Here is a 22,287-nt window from a genome sequence, read left to right on the forward strand (position 1 = left end):
TTCCAGATGGAATTCTGGCGGGGGGAACGGCCCTCTGCCCACCCGGGCAGCCTGCAGCTCGCCCCCTTCCCCGCCCGAGCCGGGGTCTATTAGCAGCAGGGGGCTGCCCGGCCCCCGGGCTGGCCCTGACCTCCCGGGCACCATCTGCATATTCAGGAGCCGTTCCCAGCCGGTTGGCCACCTCCCGCCTCCCCGCTCCCGCTTTAAATGACCGAGCGCGGCGGGAGGAGGCGCCGCCGCGCCCCCGGCCCCGCACGCTGCTCCCGGCCGCCTCCGCCCGCGGAGCGCCGGTGAGCGGGGCCAGGCTCGGCCCGGGGGTCCCCTGCTCTGGGCAGGGGGTGCAGCGGCCGGGGAAGGCTCGGAGAGGGGGGTCCGCGGTGCCGGGGGGCGACAGGCGGCTGTCCTGCCCAGGAGCCCCCCTGGGGTAGCTGCCGCGGGGGAGGACGCGCTCCCTTCTGAGCATCTGCGTCTCGTTACTTGGTCTTTTTCTTCAGGTAAGAGGAGCCTCGGCTGCTTTGTAGTGCTTTGGAAGGTGCTACGGTGACGGCTGGTGGGAAGGGAACCGAGGCACCGTCTGCTGTGCCAGCGGGGGCAGTTGGCTGGGGGCAGCAGCTGCCGGCGCTGGCGAGGCTGCGGTGGGGAGCGGAGGGCACCCACGTTGGGCTGCCATGGCCTGAGACCACAGGCTCCGCTCCCACCTTCCAGATCTCCGGCAGAAAGATGCTGGAAGCCTTAGGCAAGCTGAGAGCTTCTGGCCAGCTCTGAGGCGATGTGTGGGCAAGGGGTGTATCACCCCGGCTTTCCGGGATGCCTCAGCGGAGGGGCTGGGTGAGCTCCCTGACCTTGCAGTTGAGCTCAGGGGAGGTGAGAAATTGTGACCAAGGGCCAAAAGAAGGCATTTCTGTAATTAACCAAGCGAGGTAGCAGGACCGGCTGTCTCATGCCCACACCACTCAGAAAGGCTTGAGGGTGGATGAAACCTGCAACCGCATTGCATTTGTTGTGTGGCTTTGTTGGAAGTGGCCGGCAGGCTGGGAGGCGGCTGCGGGCATGGTGAAGCCTGTTGCACCAGGTGATGCCATGAGCTGCTGGCACCCCGGCCTGGCGCTGGCCATCAGTAAGCCAAGCAGTTTGAATGCCCCCATGGCAGACTGTTAGGAAAAGGAAAGTCTACTAGTTGGGAGTGGTGGGGAGACAACAAGGGAGAGCAACAAGTAGTGTTGGACAACCCAGAAAATACTTGGGTTTGTCAAGACTAGAGCTCTACAAAAGGTAGAGCTCTCCCAGATACCCGCCTGGAATACAGGGCTGTTCAAAGAAAGGCACCCTGCTTATAAAGCAGTGAGAAGAAACTCATTTTCTACACTGTTCATTAGCCTGGGGGACTCGCCGTGGAGCAGATAATCACGGGGACAGGAGACTGATGGATATGAAAATGATCAGCTATTTCTGGGTATAGCAAAAGAATCTCAGACACTTTAAAGGTGTCTGGAAGAGACACAAACTGTCCTACTTCAGGGATGCAAACCCACTGCTAATTAATGTGGATGAGGAAGAAGCATCCCACAGGGGTGGTTACTTTGTAATTGCCCAGAATACGAGCTTTTGCACCTACTTTTTCAAAGCTGTCTGAGCGAGCAAACGAGAGGAGGGGGTGGACCCTTGCCTGGAGTCAGCGTAACAATTTTAAGCCTGGGGCTGCTGGGTCAGTAGTTTTTCTCTTCCCGGGTAATCCCCATCCCTTTCATTCAGTGTTTTGCCAAGTGCTTAGGAGCCCCGTGCTGTGTTAGCCTGAACATCCCCCTGTGCCCTGCTCGCAGCAGTTCACATCACACTTTCACCCTCGCTATGTCCCTTTCCACCAGCCTGTTTGTGCAACCCTGGCCCTGCAGTGCTGCCGCCCATCACTGTGCCCTCTGGGCTGCTGGATGCTGGCAGAAGCAGACAGCAGCCGTGCCCTGGCTGAGCTGCTGTGTGCCGTGAGTGCCTTCAGTAGGGATGTCCTTCTGCTCTGCCAGCACCCAGGAGCACCCAAAACCACCTTTGCCCAGGCATGTGTGGCAGGGGACTCTGTCTGGTGCTCACCACTCTGAGTCCAGAGCCCCAGGGGGAGTTTTCCCAAATGCTCTGGGCACATCCCAAAATGGGCTGCTGGGCACATCTAAGGGCTCAACATGTTAAATGTAGCCTGGGCATAATGAATGCCGGGTTGGCAGGTGGGAGCTGTGACAGTGTCCAGAGCGTTGCTGCTGTTGTGTGACAGCCGACAACCTGCTCACAGGTTTTGCAGTGGCTGGAGGTTCCTGCCTGGGTCATTCCCTGGTGCAGTAGGTTTTGCAGAGGAGCAGGGATGCCCTGCAAATGTGGAAGGAAAAATCTCTGGCCGTGTGCATGGAAAGCTGCTGTATGAGGTCCTGCCCACTGATGTTTCTTGCTCTTTCTCTAGCTCCACACCGCTAGCAGTCTGAAACATCAGACACGCAGGAAGCCTGCCAGTCTGTCACTGGAAATGATCCCCAACCAGCTGAGGGTCAGCTCTCCGGTGTCGAGGCAGGAAGGAGAGATGATGGATGGCAGGACTGGCTCTGAGCAGGACAGAGACCGTGCTGCTTCAGGACACGGCCAGCGGCTGAAGTCAGAGCCCTGTTTCCAGACCGACTCTCTCTTGCCTTCCCCCAGTGCAACCCTGATCTCACAGCTCCTCAGCCACCCAGCGGCTGGCAGGAGCCTGGATCCCACCATCCTTTTCCCTTCCTCTCAGGCAGTGGCCCTGCCGCAGGACCACGAGTGTGGTGCATCTGCTGGAGAAGGAGCACAAGCCCTGGCATTCCCCAGGACCCTGGCTCCCGTGCCCTGTGCTGGTGACAGGGACCAGCTCTCCGACCAGCACCTACGGGACCAGCTCTCTGACCAGCACCTCCGAGCCAAGCGGGCCAGGGTGGAGAGCATCATCCAAGGCATGAGCCTCCCACCAACCCCTCAGGCATTTGACACCAGCCTGGAGGCAGCTTTTGGGCATCAGAGGGAGAGGGGTGGCGAGGTGCCCCGGGAGAGCAAGAGGAAGCCGAGGGTGCCCCAGCAGGGTGCAGGGGTGGCTGGGCGAGTGGTCCCTGCGGGAGGCAGCCTCCATGCCGAGGACTGCCAGCAGCTGAAGGAGCAGCTTTGCTATTTAGAGCAGCAGCTGAAGCAGCTTCAGGAGAAGTTCTCCCAGGTCTGTGATTCTGGGGACAATGCCCAATCCCAGGAAGGTGCTGAGAAAGTGCATCCACTGCCTGGAAAGCCTGGAGACAGACAGGACAAGGACAGTGCCACTGCCACCAGTGACTCACATGAAGTGCCTCTCTGGAGGAGCGTCCTCGACATGCATGGGCCAGAGGAGGACAAGGACAGAGGTGACACAGGTGGCCTGCCCTTGGCAGTGAGGGTCCTCTCGCAGGCGCTGAAGCACGAGCTGGCTGGGGTGATGTCCCAGGTGGTGGACTCTGTCCTGAAGACCATCTGGCCGAAGACAGCCAGTCACCTTCTGCAGCAGCATCGCAGCCTCCCGGTGCCAGAGCCAGATGCCAAGAGAGAGTCTTTTCCTGGTGGGAAATGCAGAAAGCCACTTGCTAAGCCATCTCCTGTGAACACACCAGGCTTGCTGAGCTCACCCCGGGCTGAGGCCCTATCAGGAGCTTCAGGGAAGAGCCCAGGCTCTCATGCTGGCTCTCTCAGTTCAAAGGGGGCCAGAAAACCCTCTCAGATACCCAGCATGGGTTATTCACTGGGCTCAGCTGCCCCTGTCCAGGACAGCCAGCTGCTGAGCCAGCTGCTGGGCTATGGCCAGCGCAGCCTCTGGGGCAGCAGCTCTTATGGGAGCCCCTCTGCTCCAGAGAGGGGTCCTCTGGAGCCCCTCGACTTGCACTGGGGAACCGTCAAACTGAGGTCGTCGGTTGTGAGACAGCAGCAGCAGCATCCCTTGCCCTTGAGCCCTGCTGACATGGAGAGCCTGGCGCTGCTGCCGGCTGGCAGCGATGGCCGCGGGGAGCTGCAGGTTGTGATGGATGGGGCACCCTTCACCTCCACCCATATATCCTTTGGGGGCAGCTGGAGAGGTCCCTGGGCTTGGCTGGAGGTAAAGATGTCCCTGGGCTTCGGTGTGTTCCCCTTGTCCTCTGGAGCCACAGCGCGGCACAGCCCCTGCTGGTCTCCCCAGGGCCAGGGTCCCTGCTGCTGCACAGAGAGCTACTAAGGGGTGAGCAGGAGAGGTGTCCTGAGCTGTGGAGGGCCATTGCTGCTCCTCAGGGTTGGTTAGATGCTATAGTGTAGCTGGGGGTGAAAGTTGGGAGCTCCCAAGCCTGCTCTTAGGCCATCCCGGCAGTCCCAGCACCCTATGCCAGGAACAAGTGCCTCATGGAAATCTCTGTTCCCACCGGCCTGGGAAGCGCTGTGGGGAGCAGCAGCTTCCCTGGGGATGCCAAAGGGAAAAGCCAGTGGCTGCCCAGCCAGGGCTGAACCCCCTACACCTTCCTGCCAGGCCGTGGTGGGGGCTTCCTGTGGGCACCAGGCACGTGTGCTCAGGGACGTGCTGAGCCGGTGGGGCTGCTGCGTGCAGGCTTTCCTTGACCCCGAGGCAGATGCAGGAGGCACTGACACCCGGACACCTGAAGAAGGCCAAGCTGATGTTTTTCTTCACCCGCTACCCCAGCTCCACTCTCCTGAAGACCTACTTCCTCGATGTGCAGGTAAAACGGCAGCGCCTGGTGCTGCTGCCAGGCAGGACTCCCGTGCGGCATGGCACCCAGCACCTTCCCCGCCAGGGAACCACGGGGAAGGGGATGCGTTGGTGTGCCCTCCACCTCGCTGGCAGGAGCAGGGGGATGGCACCTGCTTCAGCATGGGCTGCCTTGGAGTGGGTGCTTAGGGCTGTGGCAGACCTGGGCTGCCAGATCTTTGCTTTGTGCAATCAAGGTGCATTTGGGATTAAAGCGCATCACAAACGTGCCTCCCCACCGCGAGGTGGTTGGGATCTGAGTCTCAGCGGTGAGAGGTGCCACAGACTCCCCCACGTTGTCGTGGTCCTGGCTGGCATTTTTGCAGCCCTGGGGCAGGGCTGGGTGCGCGGCTGGGCTTGCAGAGGCTCCAAGCTGGCATGACACCTGCCCTCTGGCTCTCCCCCTCGGCAGTTCAGCCGCTGCATCACCTCCCAGCTCATCAAGTGGTTCAGCAACTTCCGTGAGTTTTACTACATCCAGGTGGAGAAGTTTGCCCGGCAGGCCCTGCTGGAGGGCGTCATGGATGCTGGCACCCTCCGGGTCTCCCGGGACTCAGAGCTTTTCCGCGCCCTCAACATGCACTATAACAAGGGGAATGACTTTGAGGTGAGGAGGGGGAGCTGGGGGGCAAGGGTGGTGGGGCAGTGGGGTTTCGAGGGTGAGGGGGAGCTGGGGACCTGGTGGTGCCGTGGGTGATGCCTGTCTCACTGCAGGTGCCCGGGCGGTTCCTGGAGGTGGCCAGCCTCACACTGCAGGAGTTCTTCAGCGCTGTCAGGGCGGGCAAGGATGCCGACCCCTCCTGGAAGAAACCTATTTACAAAATCATTTCCAAACTGGACAGTGACATCCCAGAAGGGTTCAAAGCTGCTGACTGCTCCCAGGAACTGCTCCGCAGCTGAGACTCTGTGAAAGCAGCCCTGAGTCCTGTGTGCAGCCACCATGTGCTACGCACCCCATGGGCACTCTGTACAGCATCCATTATCCTGAGTATTTTCTCTCTGGCCTATAAGACAGCTCCTTGGGTGAGGTCTATCACATCCCTCAGGTGCTGGGACTTTATGGTGTGTGTGTTTTATTCCTCTGCTCAAAGATGGTGGGGTCTTGGTGGGGACCCTTGCGGGGGAGGGACAGAGATGAAGCCATCAGGTTGGAGCCTGGGAAATCGCCTTGCCCCAGCTCTCCCCATGACCCTGGGTGAGCCACCTTCCTTCTCCAAAGGGCCACAGCTCAGGGCAAACAGGCTTTCTGTTTATAAAGCAGGCAGAGGTCCTAGCAGTGGGCAAAGTTTTCTTGGCGCAGCAAACTAGTGGATGTGCCCAGTCCAACAGCACGCCTCGGTTTCTGTCCAGATACAACAAGCCCGTGTCCAAAGAAAACAGCTGGTGAATTCCAGCGTTTCAAGCACCCCGAGGGGATAGTTGACCCTGTCTGGGAGATGTAAAACCAGTGTTTGTTGTAGCCAGCATGACCAACACTCCCCCCCCCCCCCCCCCCCCCCCCGCGTGCAGCTGCATGCTGTGGCCAAGCCGGTGAGCGTGTGCCACTGGAAGCAGCCCCGGAGCCACCGTCCAGCAGCAGCGTTACCCGCGGGGCTGGGGGGGAGCAGGGCATGCAGCCGGCACCCCTCGCCCTCCCCAGCCAGCCCCCATCAGCCCAGCGCCGGGGAGGAGGGCAGCACGATGAACACCGACCTATGTCCCTGTATGCTGTGCTTCTGTGGGCAAAGCTGCCCCAAACATTGCTGCAACCTGCCCGTGGTGAAAGAGGAGCAAATTATCTGGGACCTGACAGTCCCAGTGAGTTTTAGCACAAGCTGGTGAGGAGCTGGGCCCTGAGGTCTGCAGCCCCATTGGCGTAGGGGTGTAAATGCAAGGAGGTTTCTTCTCCCTGTGACCAAGACTCAGTGGCTGCTTTTCCACCTGATGGACCGTGGCGAAGTGTTGCGTGTTAAGAGTGCTGCCGTCCTGGCAGAGGTGGTGGGGAGGGAAAAAGCTGTGAGGAGGAGGGAGGTTCTGGGAGAGGCACGGCAAGGGGCCTCTGGGAGGGCAGCGATGCATAGCTGTGGATGAACAATGACGTCCCTGTGCAAAACACTGAGAGAGAAGAGGATTGGGAGGAGGCCAAGATGCTGGATGTGCTGCGAGGTGCCGGCTGGGTACTAGAGCCCAGTGAGTGACACGGGAGAGGGAAATCGCAGCTCCAGCGTCAGACGAGTGCACAGGGTGCGTCTGCAGGGGTAAGGAAGCACGTGGTAACATCAGGGCAGGATGGGGTCTCCAAAATAGGGGCAATTTTACAGCAGTTCCCCCATCCCAAGTGCCGCTAGCCAGATTTCCTGCTTCTGTTTGTATGCTCATTTCTTGAGGTTTGTATATTTTGCAACCCCAACACCAAATTTACTCAATCTGGTTTTAAATAAATGCAGTTTGTTACCCCTTTACATCCCTAGAGACTACTTGATAACTTCTGCTCTAAAGCGTTACCCTGGGAATTTCTGGCCTTTTCGTTGGGAAAAGAATGACACTCCAGCAAAAGGGTTTATTCCTCCTGCCAGCATCCCTGCAGGGCTGAGCGGCCCCCACTAACTGATGTGCTCGTTTAAACACACAACTGCACCCCAATGCCTTGGGGTCAGTCTGAGCCGAAGTGGAACTTGGGGGGATCAGGAAGCAGGGGCTGGAGGCAGACAGAGCCATATCCCAAAGCTTACAGGTGCTGGACTCAAACGTACAGCATCGGGGAAGCACAGTTGGTGGCATCATGGACAGGTTATTGCCGCTCCTGCAGGCAATAACCACCTCAGAGCTGAAGTAACACGCCGGGTAGGCAAAACCTGTGCTGCTGGGAAAGGAAACGATGGCCTGGCCCAGGGAATCAGTAAATTCTTTAGGCCATAGCTAAACAGTGAGGGTACCCAAGGTACAGGTTTACTGAAGACGTCCTGCTGAAATAAAGCTTTTACGCCGAGTCCCTGGGGGAAGCAGTTTCTTGCTTCCTCTGATAACGTGTGTTTATAATGTCAGTAAAGCAGCAGGTGGGGGGCTTAGGGCAAGGCCAAACCTGTGACCACAAGTCACAGAGTCACAGAGTGGCTGAGGGTGGCAGGGACCTCTGCAGGTCCAATCCCATGTTCAAACAGTTGCCCAAGACCATGTCCAGATGGTTTTTGAGTGTCTCCCAGGAGGGAGACTCCACAACCCAGCCATTAATGAAGATGTTGAACGGGATGGGACCCAGTGTTCAGAGCAATATCTGTGCTCCAGCGTTTGCCATGTAACTGCAAAGGAGCAGGAGCTACAGAGCTGGTTTACACTGGCTTTTATGAAACGTGGACCACAACGTGAAATGCATGAAAGCGTGACCACAACAAACAGCATCTCACTTCAGTTATCCTTTGCCAGTGATGAGGCCTTGCCACTTGTATCCACAGGTTGAATTCCCAGGCAGAATTCCCATCCAACAGGAACAGGAAAAAAAAGCAGGACTAGAGGGACTCTGTGAAGGATGCAGGACCACAGGGTGCTTGTCTGGCTGGCACCTTCCCCAGCAACTTTTCAACCCCTGTCCACCTTCAGCCAAGTGTGACCGAGAACACAGAGCTGTCAAGGATGCAGAGGGAGCGTATACCCACCTTTTGCTCACTTCGTGCTCCCCCTGCAAGCCAGGCTCTTTTTCTGGGGAGCCTGGGGTGCAGCTGCCTCCTTCGGGGATGCTCGGCTGCCCGTGGCTAGGGAGGCTGCACCTGGGTGGGCACAGCTCTGGTGTGCGGCACTGAAGTGGGGCGAGCTGAATCACAGCCCTGCGCTCCTGCGAGAGCCTTGGAAAGCAGCAGATGGCTGGCACAGAAGGAAGGGGGGACTCGCACCACCTTCCCTGCAGCGAGGTCGCAGGAGCACCAACATAGAGAAGGCAGCACACCTGCTGGGACACAGGGAGAGCTGGCGTTGCTCTAGGGGCAATGGAGCCCGAAGCCTAAGGGAAACTATGAATTAAGAAATTAGCGTTTTACTGGTTGTGCCACGCAGGGTACACCTGTAATTTCAGTTACATTCTAGCAGTGCCCAAGGTACAGCAGCTAGTTTTCAAACAAAATCTAACAGGGGAGATTGAGAGCCGATGCCCAGGCTGTGACTGCTGTCATGACCCTCGGGCTTGGGTGGGCTCTTGCTTAACCATTTCCCACTAATTACCCAAGAAAGCAATGTGAGTAGCACATGCACCTACTGCTGACTCAATTTCATCTTAAAAAAAAAACCCAAACCCAAAAAGCATTTCCTTCCCTCTATCCAAATTTCTGTGGCATACGCAAAAAGCCCACAGCCACCTGCACCTGTCTCCTCTGGGACCAATTCCTTGGGGCTATCCTTTTGCATTTCCAGTTACATTCATAACCCATCCAAAGCAACGCACCCCATCGATACAGCTAAACAGCAGCAACGACTGCTAAGCACTACATATTGCTGTTCCCTGCCTCCAGACTGCTGGCATCTCGCAGCAGCCAAAAGAGGGAGATGTGACCCCACTGACTAAGTTGCTGAGGTTCTGAGAGCACTTCCATACTCATCTATGTTATTACTTAGCATAAGAACCCTTATTACTCAAGTACAGCTAATTAGAGCTTGAAGTTCTTAGTGAATGTGCATCCAGTGTGCCAAAATAGCTTGGGGGGGAAACTCTGACAAATGATAAAATATCTCTAGTTTTTCTTGACTCCTAATGACTTGGACCTGTCTGCAGGGACTGAACCAGCCCTAGAGGCTCCCAGCTCAAGCAGATGTTCTTGGAAGGCACCTTCCCTCATATACGCAGCTCAGATGAGTATTTGGCATCAGGGCAGCTCTCTGCAGGTTAGCGTACCCTGGTGAGCCAGTGTCCTGTGCTCACAAAGCCTCAGCAGCATTTGCTGTCCCATTACATGCCTTGGAAGGATGGATTAATCCAGGTTACAGTACAAATACCACATCTGCGAGATCTGACATCACTTTTCAGCTGGAGAAGACACCCTTTCCTCTGCACCTGGTGTGTTGAGCTGCCCTATGCTGCAGACCCAGGGCCACGCCAGGAGAAGAAGCTATGCACAGAGAGACTGTGGAGACAGTCTCAAGGATGAAACACCCTGTGGGGTCCCCCAGGACAGACTGGTATCTCCAGCTGGCAGCAAAAGGGGTTTTTTTTGTTTTTTTTTTTTGTTTTTTTTTTTGCACACCGTGAAATATCACACTGGCACGGAGCCATGGACCAGGGGATGGGAGCTGGGCAGCGGGACTGTGCAAGCTGCTTCCAGCAGCAGCTAGCTGAGCTGCTCTCCACTTATGCAATAAAAATACCATTTTGATGAGATGGTGGCAATGCAGCCATACAGAGAGGGCTGCACTCTGCCTTCTGGGGCGCCCCGGCTTGCCAGCCTGCCTGCAGCAGCTCAGGTGCAAGCACTAAACCCTGGGCGCAGGGACACACAGGGTGGAAAAGGGAGATTTCTTGCTGGGAGCTGTGCCCCAACCAGGCAGCACTGGCCAGCACAGCGATATGGGGGCAGTCCTGTAGCCCAGGGGCTTTTGAGGGGGATATTTACTCTCGGCAAGGGTGCACAAAGGAGCGAGGAGAGGACAGACAGCCTCTGCTGAATGCTGAGCACAGGCCCAGCAGGTCGGCTGGGGGTAACGCTCGTCTTGGAGGGGAGGCAGCTGGGGTGGGGAAGCTGGGGGGCAGGCTGCCAGAGAACAAGCACATCTGTCCATGCACAGAGAAATACCAAACTAGTAAATCCGTTTTTAAAAGCAGGCCTCACCTAGAATGCTTGAGAATGGCTACTCAAGTAAAGCTAGCAAGAGCTGTGCCGTGGGTCTCAAGGAAAAGCAGATTTGGGTCAACATTCAACATGTGTGACAATACAGTCCATACTCATTCCTTCCAAGCTAACTGGACAGGCTGACAAGTGGCAGGTAAACTCTCATTATCATCAAGTCTCATGCCACGATTGGCTTTTTTTTTTTTTTTTTTTTTTAGCAACATACAAACATTACGAAGACCTAAAATTTGAGCACTTTCCCTTTTGGCTGACTTTCAGCATATTTACAGTAAGCAATCACACCTACCATCAGCATCTGCAGTATTTCTTACAGGCTTCCCAGATTCCGTAATCCCGTTCTTAGCACTAGGCTTTTGATTAAAAGCTCATAGGGTAATTTTCGTCTTGTGAATTAGGATCAAACACCATTCTGGGTTTTTCTATTCCAATAAAACGGGCACTTGACAGACACTTTCTGTGACTATTTCCCATTACCTACCAAGCAACTCTTAATGACACAGCATTAAATCCAACTGGCACGAGCCCAGCACGGCAGCTTCCCTGCTGGCGTTTATTGCTCAGGCTTTTATTGTTTTCTCGCTAGTTGTTCTACTAGATTAACAAGGATCATTATTAAAAGTGCCAGCATGCACCCAACAGGATCAATCTTTTCTTAATGCAATCACGGAAAACAAGCAGCTTAAAGCAGGTGGTGAAGTGAAAAGCTGGGGGTACGAAAAACACAAGATAGAGGAAAAAACCTGAAACTTCAAAGAAAATATTTTACTGGATTTCCCAAAGCACGTATATATGTCATCCATAGCTTTACATAAAAAACAGAAATGATAAAAAAATACTTTTGTATTATTTTAAAAAACTAAGTGAAATACCTGACAACATATATGTGTATATATGCATCTATACATCTCTATATAAAACTCGTCCTCATTTGGTTCTCAGAGAGCACAGAATATTCAATTAATAATCCATTTCTGATTTCCAGGTCTATGAGTAAGAAACAGTAGAAATAAGTATAACTTTTGAAAACACCATGAATTCATGCTCCAGGGAGAGGCGAGGCCAGCCCTACCCAGCTCCACACCTATCAAGTCCCTGTGGCTGGCAGCGCAACCCGGCTTCAAATAAAAACAATTACAAAGGCTGTTTTTAGATAAAACACTTTAGGAATAGTAGCTACAAAAAGGTAACGCTATACAAACTGTATCCTTAAAAGCCACAGCGCTCTCCTCTCCTGAGCAACCATTACAGAGAGCAGGTATCACCCATCCATGCCCAGCGATGCTCCAGGCTGCGGCCGTCAGCACCACCCCAAGCAGCAGCAAAGCCGCACTTCTCGGCTCCGGCAGAGGTTTTTTGTTGGTTTTTGTTGAAGTCCGTGCCCACGGCATGGCATTCCCAAGCCAGCACAGACCACCGGGGGTTTTTTACTCAGCACTGGGCTCTTCACACAACTGCCAGGTAGAGCCCCTGTGCAGACCCGGGGTCGCTGCTGCTGTCAGAGCGCAGGTAAAGCCCTTCACCGCCTTTTCCTCCGTCACGCTGTGACTTCGGACCACTGGTTCTGCAGCTATTTCTAACCCCTGAGCTTCAAAGCGATCTCACCTCCATTTCTGATTAAACTTTTAATGAGTGATGTTATCAAAAAGACCAGAGCAATCGTTGCAGGAACTGGCAGCATCTGAAAGCTGGAAACACCATCTCAGTCATGGTCCAGCCAGTGAAGGTGTCTGTATTCAGGGCACAGGATCGATCCTGGCTTCCCAAGGCTCTAACAAGCTAAACCACAGCAGGAGCGTTTGATCTTGTGCCAAACATTGTTTTGAGAATTTCAGGGAGCTTTGATGAATTATTGAAATGTAAAGGAGCGACAATACTATACTCACCCACATTAGCATTTCACCAGAAACATGTCTGTTAACACTATACTTTACGATTTGCTCATGCAAGTATCTTCCATATCCGCAATGTAACCAGGATGCTGGTGGCCATGCTTTCTGCGTGTGGACGGTTACACCAGTAGGGGAAACAAAATCCTCGCAGATCCTGGGCTTACTCCTCAAGATGGTTGCATTTCGTATTTTAGAAGGGGTCACCTCGTGCAGGAAGGAATTATCTCAGCACCAGTGTTTCTTGAGCAGCTACTCTGGGGAAGACTGCAATGGCACAGAGCATCTCTTTGGTACCAAACAAATCATTGTCGTGCAAACTCTCAAACAGCTGAAGCAGCACTCCAGAATCCTGTATCTCCAGTTATCATAAGCTTGCTTTCATGAAACTGCACTGTGTATCTTAAAGACAGCATTTTCTTTCCTTTACATGCTCAGGAACACCAGCAGCCACTCTATTCCCTACCAACACCCTACAGTCCGCCTGCACCGACGCACTCCCAGTGAAGCCCACCATCGCCTCACGGCCTTGATTTACTCCGATCACCCCACCTCCGTCTGTGACCATTCACCCCCCGATTTATGAATCACAGGCCAACATTTATGTGAATATTTAGGGAATACCCTAACGTCAAAACTCAAGATACTTTCCTTAACAAATACCAAATATGAAGGCCTCAGTCAGTCAGTAGACTGGCAGGTACCATCAGATCTTAAGTCTCTTAACACTACCGTTAGCCTGCCATGCCAACCACAGCCAGCCACCAGCCTCAGCACCATGCAGCTGCTCCTGCTGCAGAAGTTGTTCTCTGGCAAGCGGTGGCAGTAGCAATCCTTTGCAGAGCAGCTCCTCTCTGCAAACGAGGCTGGAACCAGTGTGGAAAGCGTTCCTCAGGCACTGACAGCACCTGAAAGCAGCGTGTAATGTCCCAAAAGTCTTTTCAGAAAAATCTACCGGCCCTTGCATTGCCCCCGCAACATGCTCCGGTGATCCAAGGATCTTGCTGGTTCAGCGGTTGGCAAAACTCAGTTCACCGTCTCACAAAGCTTCTCCTATAAGCCTTCTGGTGCCAGTTCAATTTTCTTATTCAGTTTGTTATTGAGCAGCTATGTGTTTGCAAGAATTCAGTGGCTTTTTCCACTGGAAATAAACCATAGAGTTACGAGCCCCACGCCCAAAACATAACAACGCACGCTGGAAGCTGAAGTTGAGAAAGGATTCTCAGACATACAAAACAACAATTAAGTGAGCTGGGGGAGAGGAATGTGGAGAGGATAGATAAATGCAATTATTGTAGATGTTACTGATATCATGCAGGTGCAAAACAGAACTCCGTAAAGTTAATGGAGTAATGACAAGGTAAATATGGCATTACAAAAAAAAAAAATCAGGTCCTACATGTGAAAGATCTACATACAATAAATAGCCCTAAATCCTGGTACAAACAAAGGAGCACCGAGATTAACAGGGAGGAAGGTTTTACGCAGACGCCTCTCCAATATCTGTTTTCCCCATAAGACATTTAAACAGAACTGTAGCATTGGGAAAATCCCCTGCCATGACAACGCAGTTCGGCACGGTTCAGGCCTTAGCACACAGGTGTGTGTTATCAATACATACAACTGCAGCACAGCTTTGGACACTTGGTGTGCCTCAGCACGTGAATGCACACCACACACAATTCAGAATTACACGCGATTCATCCACCATTCCACATTAAGGCGTAGCATCCCCCCCAGCTCATCTGCAAAATAGAAGAGCACTGACTCATGAGGATAAACCCCTAGACAAAAATAAAGTTAATTAGTCTATGAGAAGTTATAAGGTGATTTCTGAGAAGCATCACTGAAGACATGCATCTTTGTGCCACTCCCTCTCTGGTAACAGGGCTTATCTGCTCCACATTAACTGCTCAGAACTTGGCTCAGAGGCATCCTGGGCGCAGGACGGAATCCCTGTGTGCATAGGGTTCAAGGGCAACATGTCAGTGACGCTGCTGGAGGTACGCTGCTGCTTCCAAAGGCAAAACTGCTCTTGAAATAAACCAAACTCTGTGACAACACCAGCAAAAAAACCCCAGCCACACACAAAAAAATCCCAGTTAGTAACACTGTAAGTCAAAAAATGGTGCCCAATTCCTACTGAGCATTCTTCTCCCTGAGATCACAAAAAGCAGAATTTCACATAATATCCTGTTTTCAAAACCTGTGTCTTTTATCAGTTAGAAAGTCAGCAAAGAAAAAAAAAAAAAAAGACCATAACACTGAACGCTGAATTCAAATTCTTGCTTTTTTGCAATGTTTTTCTACCCTTTTATGCTTTCCAAAATTCCCTAGAACACTGTCCAGTCTTGATTTTGCTTCAAATTTATATCCTTTTTGCCAGGGAAGATGCCGACCAGGTGTGCATTTGTAAAATATTTTAATAACATTAATGACTTTAAACTCAATGGCAACTTTAGCGTCATTATTTTCAGAGGTCTTCCTTCTCCACAGCTGGCGTATCAAAGGTAGGGAACAATAAAACCAGTAATATAAAAATCAATAAAAAGAAAGCAACGTACATATTGTAGAAAGTGAACAGTGTTTCTACAGTACACAGACTCCATCTGTACATTCAGCTATACTGAACTCTTTACTCACCAGGTCTATACAACTTGACACAAGCACAGAAGGGAATAACAGTAAAAAAAAAAAAAAAATCACAGCAAAGACTGAAATTTGAAAAATAGCAGTGCAGAAGGCTTTGGAGGTCACATACAGGTCTTAAATCCCTGCTGGACTGGACTAATCCAGTCTGGAGAACTGAACGTAAATGAAACTGATCTCAGCATCACACTTTTAAGTTTTCTATGATCTACATGAGAGATGCATTACACATTTGTTTATGACCTGCGCTAGAAAATGCAGAAAAAAAGGTTAATTAGGTTAATTAACACCAGGAGATAAGTACATTATTTGTCTCTCCTGTACGTTGAGGCTAACAAGTAGCTTCCACTGTTAAAAATAGATTTCCCTCATCTTAACGCATGTAGCCAAGGACAAATTAAGATAAAAGGAAATGACACAATAGTCTAGAAAAGGAAAATCTCTTGTACTGCAAGAGATAAGCTATACATCTTTATCTCGGAAAGGTAAATCTCCTAAAATGGACTAACTAATATACCAAAGTCTCAGCCTAAAGCATTCACCTAAATAAGACTTATACAGAACTGCTGAGAAAAGAGTATTTTCCAAGGCCATGACATTTGAAATCAATCCTGCTGTGAACACACACACCCAGACAGAGAACACACACAAATCACATTCCTGCAAAAATGTAGTCACCTCATCACCAACCCCGGACCTGACGCCAGTTGCACAGATTTATAAGGAAATGTATATTTCTGAAGTTGTTTCACTAGGAATGGTGAACAACTGTCCATGAACAAGAAGGCAGCACCCTTGGGTTTCTGTTTACAGAACTCAGCACCAAAAAGGTCAGACGCTGAGAAGAAACGTCTGAATGAACACAGAAATTCCACAATACTCCTGGAGAGCCCACCTCTAGGAGAACACTCAGCTCGAACGGACACTGCCGAGGAACTCGCCTCCGACACCCTGACTGTGCCGGCTGCCACCGCGGCAGAATATGGAGCGGAGGACAGCCTGAGAAAAATCCCCTGGGCAACTGTGGCTTTTCAATTGAAATTCAAGGCTATGATTTAGATGCAGAATCCAAGCAACTATCCAAGCAGAGTGCAAAGTGACAACATGGTATGGTCAGCATTTCTGCATTTAGCAAAACATAAATCATGCCAGTCCGTTTCTAGATAGTCCCTTCAATGCAGCACGGGGCAAGTCCAGCTTAGGGACAAGGGACAGATGGAAATCCACAGGACTGAGAATATCTTCTACAAGCCAGTGCCGGGCACAATGACAAAGGAGGCAATGGAGAAATATTTATCACTGAAGGTGGTACCACTCATTTTACTGAGGAAAATCTAGCTTTTTAGTCAGATTTTTATTCTGCTCCAAGTTAATCTTCAAATAGGAGGTACAGACACGCACTGTTAGCATACTAGTAGCAGTGCAGCATACTCACCGTGTTAGTGTCTTCCCCCTAAGAGATTTGTAAGTAAATTGCTTAAAGGGTATCTGAATATTATTCTCAAGCTATATCTGAAACATATATACTGCAATGAGACTGTAACAGACGGACTTTCAAGTAAAAACGAGGAAGTTTATACTCAAGTTTACTTCAGGGCCATCCCTTCAGCCTTACGTCAGATTCTCTCTGCTTGCTGGGAGAAGGGAAAGGAGATACAAATCATTATATTCCTAATAAAGGAACATGTAGATTGTGGACTTATTGGAAAAGGGTATTCACATTCCTCCTTGACTATAAAGTACCTTCTACAAAATGTGCAGTAATTGTATCATATATCATGCAAACCTGTTTGAGCTGTTCACAGCAGAGCTTCAAGTAAGTTTCTTTGTGAGAGATCTTGGTAGCATCTCTGATCAAGCTGAAGTTCTGAGATTTCTTAGTCAGAGTGAAGCCAGTGGGTTCTTCAATTAGAAGTATCTTTAGTGCTTTGGTTTGGATATTTATCCTTAGGTTTCTTCATTCCAAGAGGAAAAAAGAAAAGATTCAATAAAAAACCCTGGAAGGCTTCAGAAGAACTATTTCTTGCTACAATATATTTAAAGACTCTACAATCCAAAAGCAGCTACTAGCAAGTTAAATCTCATTCTCCATCAGATGTTGATAGTTGTCAAGCTTTCAAGCAGGGTATAAAAAGACTATTTAATTTTGATGCCTCTTCTTAAGGCAGAGGAAAGATACTGTTCCATACTTGTGCAGCACGCAGGTTCAACGGAGCGCAAAACCTTGACTGTGGACCGCAAGTGATACTCCACACAATAGCGCAATGTTAATCCACTGAATTTTTTTCCATAGATAAGTGGTGACTTTTTCTTTCGTGAAATACAACTTAAGAGTTTAAAACTGTATTGAGCAATATGAAACCACAACAATTTAATTATAGCGGAAACAATTTCAAGCTTTTGTTTTTTCTCCAATGTAATCCTCCCACGAAATCAAAGCTTTAGTGCCATCTGCTTGTCATTACCTGAAAAATATTGATTTCTGTGTGACTAATTTAAGAGTATAATGAGATCTGCTACCAGACAAGTTAATCTGTCCACGTCTTCTTCAAAAAGAATCTGGCAACTTTGGTTCAAAGGAAATGGAAAAACAAACACCTCAAACAATAGCAGTACAGACTCACTGCTGGCACAAGAGTTCTGAGCATCCACAGATGAGTAAGTTGAAACAGTATAGGTGTTTGTTGGTAAAGCTGTGTTTTCTACGCTCCAAACAGTAACACAGCATTCTCAAAAACCAGAAGCTACGTGTACAAAGGCTAGCAACAGTGGTCAAACAAAACTTTTATTACTACCTGCATCAGACTTACCAACAGAGAATAAAAAGATAATTTTTAAACACTGCTTAAGATACCTTGTCATCCACATATGGTGTAGTGCCAAATTAAAGTAATTGCCTGTATTACCTACCTGTCAAAACAAGTATTTAGGTTTTTGCATTTTAAGGCCATTTACATTCTGAAGCAGGCAAGAACTGCAGTTCTGTTCTCTTTCTGTGCTAATTCCCCAGAGAAAACTAACATCCTACAAGATTTAAACAGAAGAAATCTTGGTTTTTGAAAGATGCTTGTATTTTTGGGGGGGCAGTATTTCAGTTTACATGCAAACTGTTAGTGGCTTGTACTTTTAAAGAGAATTAAAACATACTTTCAAATCACCCTTAACAGGCTTTTTCAAGAGGAACTGCTTTCTAAATCAGTTTGCTCAACTGTACTTTTGACCTGCAGACAAAAACCGGTAGGGATTAATTTCAGATTCTCCTCCACAAATATATATGCAGCCAGTTGCTAAAGCAGATACCCCAGGCAGTGGAATTGCTAGCATATTCTAGTCACACAAGACAGATTCCAGCTCAGGTAATTAGAGTAAAACGAACTGAATTCCTATTTTTCATTTCTTTCACTTTGTTTTTTCTTCATTTAGATGGCGAGTTTTCACTTCTTAGGAGTTCTCAGGTTGGTGGTCCATGCCCCACCTCCTTGAGCACTACAGTTATGATTTCTCTCCAAAGACAGCAACATCACAGGAATTGGGAAAGTGGTGACAACCTTGTAGTCTTCATGTGCTCCCCTGAGAGTACTAACTGTACAAACACAGCAGCTTCATACATAAATATACTGGTCACAGCAGTCAGTTCAGATGCCATCCTAATAAAAAGTATCAGGAATTTCTTGTGTAAAGCTGAAGATCCATTCATACATGTGTATCTTCAACAGTCAGGGAAACAAACTTTGTCCCTTGTACACACATACAAGCGAAGCAGTATGGAGAAATATTTGAATGACTGATGCTCCAGAGCACAAGCCCTAGGGAAAGGCCTCCCCTCCCAAAGAGATTCCATGCTCGAGTTCCACATGTCCAAAAAATATTAGGAAAAAAAATAATGAAACCATGCCATTTCCACCCATGCAGCTTTAAGGTTTTTCACATTCAGATCTTAAATCCTACAATCCAAAGAGACCAGAGCCTCCTGGCTAGAAACCTAACACAAAATGGAAAACGTGAACGACTTCAGAACACACTTATCTCTCCATTTCCAGTACTGTACTTTTTGTTAGGTAACCGGACTTGCGCTTACCTGGTTTAAGCAAAACCATGAATAAAAGAGCACATTTTGCTGCCAAACAGAATTAATCAGCTAGAAAGTCATAATCCACCTGAACAAAATTGCCAATTTTCCAACCTACATGCACACAGAAGATTTAAGGCTCCAGGTCCATTACCATCCAAATCTGGCAGTGGTAGAAAGGGACACCGAATTGCTGTAACACTCCCCTGGTAAGAATGAAACAAAACAGTTCCACCGTGAAGAAAAAAGTGATTAATCTTGAGCAGAATCCAGTAGAGTTACTTGGTGTTCCTTTAGCTGGTTGAAAGATTTTGACTCGCACCTGTAGGAACAGATGAGCAGGAGAAAACAATTTTGACTCAAGTTTTATGAGAGAATAAAAGATGGTTGGTCTAGACACCCAAAACAGAGAATTGTGCCATTCATATTTTGAATTTGAGGAATTTTCTGTTCTTTCTCATCATTTCTACTGTAAGAAACCCAAGTATAAACAGTCTTACACCACCACATTGTAGGAACTTGAATTTCTTTTTACCCCCTTATAGTTCACGCTGCACATGGGCAGATCTCAACTGAGATGGCCACATCTGCTGCTCAAATACGTTATCTCATAGTATCCAGGTTGTCCTGGTGCAGTTTGATCCCAAATTGTCAGTGGACTTCAGGTTCAGTATTGAGACCTCATTTTCCAGAAGTAATCTGGGAAACATTAAATAACAAAGAGAAGCATAATAAGAAGGAACCATGCACCCATCAGTATTTGACTTCCTGAAGACGCAGACCATGTGAACAGGTCCACAGGTTCCACAGGCAAAGATGCTTTCCCTTTTTAGTCCATGTACACCAAGTCACAATATTCCAAGAGAGTTCCTGGTTTTCAGTTCAGTCAACTCATGGTTAGCTAGCTGCATGCTGACAAAGACATTAAGAACTTCATAGCAAAACCCACAGTTTGCCTCCAACTCAGATAAACCACGTTTTCTTCAAGTCCCGAGAGTCCGTCCAATATTGTGTGGGCTTCCCAAATTTGGTTGCAGCAGTATTAGTAATAAAAGGGCACAATCTGCCAAGGGAAATTGTGTCTGAAGGGCATGAAACGATCCACCGTGACAGCTGCGTTAAATAAATGGACAAAGAATATTTTTTTCTTCTGGTAACAATAAATTTGTCTAGGTGGCAACAAGCTGTTCCACAGGCTGAATGACTTCATTTCTTTGGTAAGGATTCTCAGAGCATTCCAATGATGTTGAAATCTCAGATTGGGAAAACCTGACTTTGGCTGGTGAAGTCATGTTGTTCTCTCTCATTTAAAAGCACACTAATGACAGATTATTCTTCTGCAGGAAGCATACTTTCTGATGTGACTTGCAAATCACGATTCTTCATAATTTTTAACTATTCAATTGGATTGTATGTAGGCTTTTTGGGGATAAGTTAATATATTTGTTTCAGTGTAATATTACAACTCTACTTTTCCAATTCAATCCTTTCATAAAAGCCACTGCTGAAATCCTAATGAGGATCTCCACAGTATCTAAAGGATTGTTCAGAGACTAACAGGTTTCAGAAAATAGTTAAAACAATGCCTTACAAACAGACAGTAACAACCATGTATTTTGTTGACCAACAGAGGCGAGGAACAATTAATGGACAGGGTTCACAAAGCCGACTGAAGCAAAGTCCAAAAAATACCAAATCCTACCTGATGGGTGAAAGATACAACCCTAGCTTTTACCAGCACCAAATCTTCCCTTCTAAAGACTGGGAATTAATAATGCAAGTTAAGTCGTTTATCTATGTCAATGTAAAGTTATAAGAAAAAAAAAAGCCATGGCATTTCCAGAACTGACTTAACATTCTACGCTGCTTTCACTCTTTCACACCATAGTCAGACCACCATGCTTAATCAGCAATCCTACAGTCAAACAGCAGCAGCATGTCTTAGGTTACACACTCCCTTGCAAAAAGCATGTGTACTTCTACTGCAAGACAGTTTCAATATTCTTAAAAACAGCAGGCCATCCTGAGAAAAACTGAAGTGCCATGAGAAATCATAATTCACAGAAAATATTGTTTTAACAGTCAACTCTGCTCAAGAGGTAGCGGTTCCATCCTGCAGCAGCTGAAGATTTTTTCCGAGTTGTATTTTTAAATGTGATGCACTGCACAGAACAGTCCAACTTACGACTCAGCACAACTTAGAGTTAGCATGGTCAAAGACAGATCATTATCCAAGTGCTGGATGCACACTTTCCTATTTAGCCATCAAAGAAAGCGGGTATTCTTTCTGTTCAGTGCTGTGAAAGAATCTACTGCCAGTATCGGCGAGTAGATGATGAGTAAGAACTAAATCAAGATCAAAACTTAGTTGATTCTGTAGTGAAGGCTTTTCCAGACAAAAGCAAAATCACTAATCACCAACCTCTGACTACGAGCCAAGCATGGGACTACCCAGCTACTCTCAGTTCTGTCAGCAGCAATGATGAATCTTTCCTTTTGGTTCCATTTCTTCATTCACTGAAGGACTAGAGTAATTGTTACAGGCTGTAGTTATGGCATAAGTTACTTCGAGAACCACTTCCCATCAAACAAGTGGAGACCGACCTGCTAAACATTCAAAGCAACTGCAACAAAAGGCAAAGATTATGGAACGATATTTTTGCATTACAGAAATGGGTAAGTTCTGAACCTTCAGGGAACCAGGAAAACAAAAACAACAACAAAAAACCCCAAGGCCTTCAGCCTGTTCTGATCAGTCTGACAGTCTGAAACACTACGTTTTTGTAACTGAAAATTCTCCTTAAACTTGAAGATTCATACATCTTCTCTCTGTTCTCACCAGAGTAAAGTATAACTTTACATGTATTCTCTGCTTATCTCTAATTCTACATGCACCATGGAATGAACAGTGTGACCCCTCCGGGTGTTATCTACTAACGTAACTTTCAAAATTGTTAAAAACAATAAACAGTATAATCAGTTCTGCAACACACTATCCATTTGCATGCTGCAGAAATATTACTTAGCCTGGAAAGGAAAATGTTAGAAAAGCATCTGGTTCAGGTGCATTACCAAAAATACAGACAAAATCATTATCAGTTCTTAAAAGTCAAGAAACAG

General features: G+C 48.7%; 1 protein-coding gene across 1 annotated transcript; it reads left to right on the forward strand.

Annotated features, from left to right (window-relative positions):
• Nucleotides 1-2,427: 2,427 nt before the first annotated feature.
• Nucleotides 2,428-6,150, forward strand: PROX2 (prospero homeobox 2). The gene is made up of 4 exons (XM_055813227.1): nt 2,428-4,069; nt 4,617-4,724; nt 5,166-5,360; nt 5,468-6,150. Exons 1-4 carry the CDS (start codon nt 2,510-2,512, stop codon nt 5,651-5,653), a joined length of 2,049 nt encoding a protein of 682 aa, XP_055669202.1. The 5' UTR covers nt 2,428-2,509; the 3' UTR covers nt 5,654-6,150.
• Nucleotides 6,151-22,287: the final 16,137 nt, after the last annotated feature.

This window comes from Falco peregrinus, chromosome 1, assembly GCF_023634155.1.
Source record: "Falco peregrinus isolate bFalPer1 chromosome 1, bFalPer1.pri, whole genome shotgun sequence".
In the NCBI taxonomy this organism is placed as follows: domain Eukaryota; kingdom Metazoa; phylum Chordata; class Aves; order Falconiformes; family Falconidae; genus Falco; species Falco peregrinus.

What these genes read in the sequence shown, in the direction of transcription:
- PROX2 (XM_055813227.1), top strand. Translation starts at nt 2,510, where the DNA reads ATGATCCCCAACCAGCTGAGGGTCAGCTCTCCGGTGTCGAGGCAGGAA. An exon ending in CACCCTTCACCTCCACCCAT is followed by an intron (nt 4,070 to 4,616) that starts ATATCCTTTGGG and finishes ACCCCGAGGCAG; the next exon opens with ATGCAGGAGGCACTGACACC. An exon ending in CCTACTTCCTCGATGTGCAG is followed by an intron (nt 4,725 to 5,165) that starts GTAAAACGGCAG and finishes CCCCCTCGGCAG; the next exon opens with TTCAGCCGCTGCATCACCTC.